Source organism: Sipha flava, unplaced genomic scaffold (assembly GCF_003268045.1).
Source record: "Sipha flava isolate LNK unplaced genomic scaffold, YSA_version1 263_pilon_pilon, whole genome shotgun sequence".
NCBI classification, from domain to species: domain Eukaryota; kingdom Metazoa; phylum Arthropoda; class Insecta; order Hemiptera; family Aphididae; genus Sipha; species Sipha flava.
In genome coordinates, this window is record NW_020272925.1 from 109478 (window position 1) to 112494 (window position 3017).

The 3017-nt window shown below is 26.1% G+C and overlaps 1 protein-coding gene across 1 annotated transcript; it reads right to left on the bottom strand.

The window, feature by feature from the left end:
* Positions 1-420: 420 nt before the first annotated feature.
* Positions 421-2613, bottom strand: LOC112685042 (S-methyl-5'-thioadenosine phosphorylase). Its single transcript, XM_025556802.1, has 6 exons — positions 2245-2613; positions 2032-2177; positions 1791-1958; positions 1493-1736; positions 1228-1437; positions 421-564 (listed from the first exon to the last, which is right to left on the bottom strand). Exons 1-6 carry the CDS (start codon positions 2260-2262, stop codon positions 532-534), a joined length of 819 nt encoding a protein of 272 aa, XP_025412587.1. The 5' UTR covers positions 2263-2613; the 3' UTR covers positions 421-531.
* Between the last annotated feature and the right edge of the window lie 404 nt (positions 2614-3017).

A 3017-nucleotide genomic window follows, 5' to 3' on the forward strand; every position in this document is an offset into this window, starting at 1 on the left:
GAATGATTATTTTGAGTTAATCATAATTTAAAAACGGCGAGTCTGCTTCTGAATCCTTCTTGTGTTATTATTGAGTGCAAGTGATTGTTTTTATTATTATTATATTTATATAATAATGACAATTTTGTAAATTTTAATATTTAGTTTTGGGTTCATTAAACAATAATATGTTACAAAAACATTCCTACTAGTTACAACTTATTAGTAGAGTACTTAAATAATCAAGTATACTAACATGTGTACATCATGATAAATTGTTTTTGTTGAATTGTGTATAATAAAAATATATTAAAAAAAACTTTTTTAAGATGGATGAAGTTAATATTATTATTGGGTTATTTGTTTGGTAAAAGTTTAGCATGCTCACTTTTACAACTGTCAATTAGTATTTCACATGTTACAATTATAAGTAATAAAATGTAATTAAAAACATTTAAAGTTTATTTAATAAAATACAAATTCTTTGATTTGATAGTAGTTCAAGTAATTGAGCAAATTATTTTGTTGCCAAATCTTCATTATGTTCTTGGTTCAGTTACTTTGTACACTTTCTTGAATAAGACACTATAATTTTAACATAACACATTATTAACAATAAATATATTAAATATAGAACATTATTAGAAATAAGAATAATAATCATGTTTTTAAAATATTTGATGACTACAGTAGTTTGGTAAGATAATGTGATAATTAAGGGTAATTTTCAGATTTCCATAAAAAAATATTTTACTTAAAAATATGAAATAAACTTAATAAAATATCATACTTCCAAGTTTTAATTTAGTTTTTTATAAACAAAATAGAAGTTTTTTTTGTTGGTTTTAATTATTGAAGATGTACATTTTTTTGTTGAGTATTTTTCATTTAACACATTAAAGTTAAGTTAAATTTGATGGTACATGGTCAATAATTAAATATTTCATTTAAAAACATTTATTTTAATCTAGAATGTTAGGTATGGATAATAGTTAACTCAAATCAAGTGTATTTTAAATACTGAAGAATTAAATTTAATGATAAAAAATTTTTGTTATATGCTAAGTATATAAGTTATATGCTATATTTTATAAGTCTTAATCTTTTAATTAAAATGTTTATCTTTTTATATTGCTAAAATGTATAAGACAATTTATTAAATATGTTATTATGTAATTCATTTGATTGAGGATCAAACTAAATACCATGTATTTACACAATTATATAGTTGAAAATAAGTTTTCTTACATTTAATTCATCAATTTCCACATCCCAATTCTTTTCTGCAATTTTCGGTACAACTTCAATAAATAACTTTGTTAATTTTACAACATTTTCTTGAAAAACTTTGACAACATGAGTAACATTGACTTTTTCTGTAGCTTCTCTCCAGCAATCATAGTCTGTAGCCATGGCTACTGTAGCATATAACAAGCCTGCTTCTTTTGCAAGTACCACCTAAAATTAAAATTATACTTGAGTAAGTAATAAATGTAAAAATATTATGAATTACTTCTGGAGTAAGTGTCATATTGACCAAATCAGCATTCCACATACGATATAAATTGCTTTCAGCTTTTGTTGAAAATCTAGGACCTTCAATAACTACTGCTGTGCCTGTTTGGTGCACTTGTATACCAAGGCTTTGAGCAGTTTCAATAATAATTGATCGAGTGACAGGACAAAATGGAGGCTCAATAGGAATATGTAATACTTTATCACTCTTAGTGAACATAGTATAGTCTCGTTTTTTGGTTCTACAAATAATTTATAAATATTAATATGAAAATTGAAATAACTAAGTCACTTACAAATCAATAAAAGAGTCCAAAATAACTAAATCACCAGGCTTGATTTCTTCTTTTAAAGAACCAGTTGCTGATGATGCTATAATGTGTGTACATCCTACGTGTTTCAAAGCCCAAATATTGGCTCGGTAATTGATATTAGTAGGGCTTATTGAGTGCTTTCGCCCATGTCTAAAACAAAAATGTTTAGATAATCAGTACATATTCATAATTATTAATTATGGGTATAAATTAGTGTGCTTACCTGGCCAATAGAACACAGTCAACACCATTAAGTTTGCCACAGATAAGCGAATCTGATGGATCTCCATAAGGAGTGCTCACTTTTTGTTCAGTTGAATCTTTAAAGAAACTTGGATTGTCAAGCCCTGATCCTCCAATTATACCAATCTACCAAAATACATTGAAACAGAATTCATAAAAATGGTTTTTTTTTTAAAATCCTCTATTTACATACTTTTACATTGTACTTCATGTTTTATTTTCGAGAGTTCCGTTGATAAGTATGCGACCGATGTAGATCCGACGACGAATAAAATTAAAGTAATCAATATGATTTTGACGAGTGGAAGAATTGAGCCGGTTTCAACAAGTGGAGTTTTAGATAACGGTTACTTAGATAAGAATATCTACATTTTTTTTTGTTAGAACGTTTTGGGATATTAATTGATAACAGAACACCATTGACACATCATCAAGTGATACTATTACGATTATTTTCGTTTAGGAATATATGCTTCTTCATTTGACCTTTGTGGAATTGGTATGTCCCGTCATGCCTCCATTAATTTGTTTCATTATGCCCCCGATAATCAATAATTTTCAATTAAACCTATACAATAAAATTCTTTATATATTTTAAATATTATTACATAATATTAAACTACAGAAGTGTATAAATCTATCAAAAAAAAATTATTAAGAAATAATTAACTTTACTTACCTTAGAATGATGTTAACTTTTGCACACATTAACTGGCTAGAAAGCAAAAATTGAAAAACACTGATAATAAGTAATTTCAATCAGTTAACATTTATTTCTTATTATAAATCGCCTGAAAAACCTCCACAAAATCATTCAAAGATGTTATATTTATAAAATTATCACTGATTATGGAGGAATCCAGTTTTCCCATCTTACCTCATGTATCTATCTTACCCCATGTTTCCTTACCTATTAAATTGTTTAATTTCTAAGTATCTAAATGTAATGCGAAAAAGAAAAGTTAT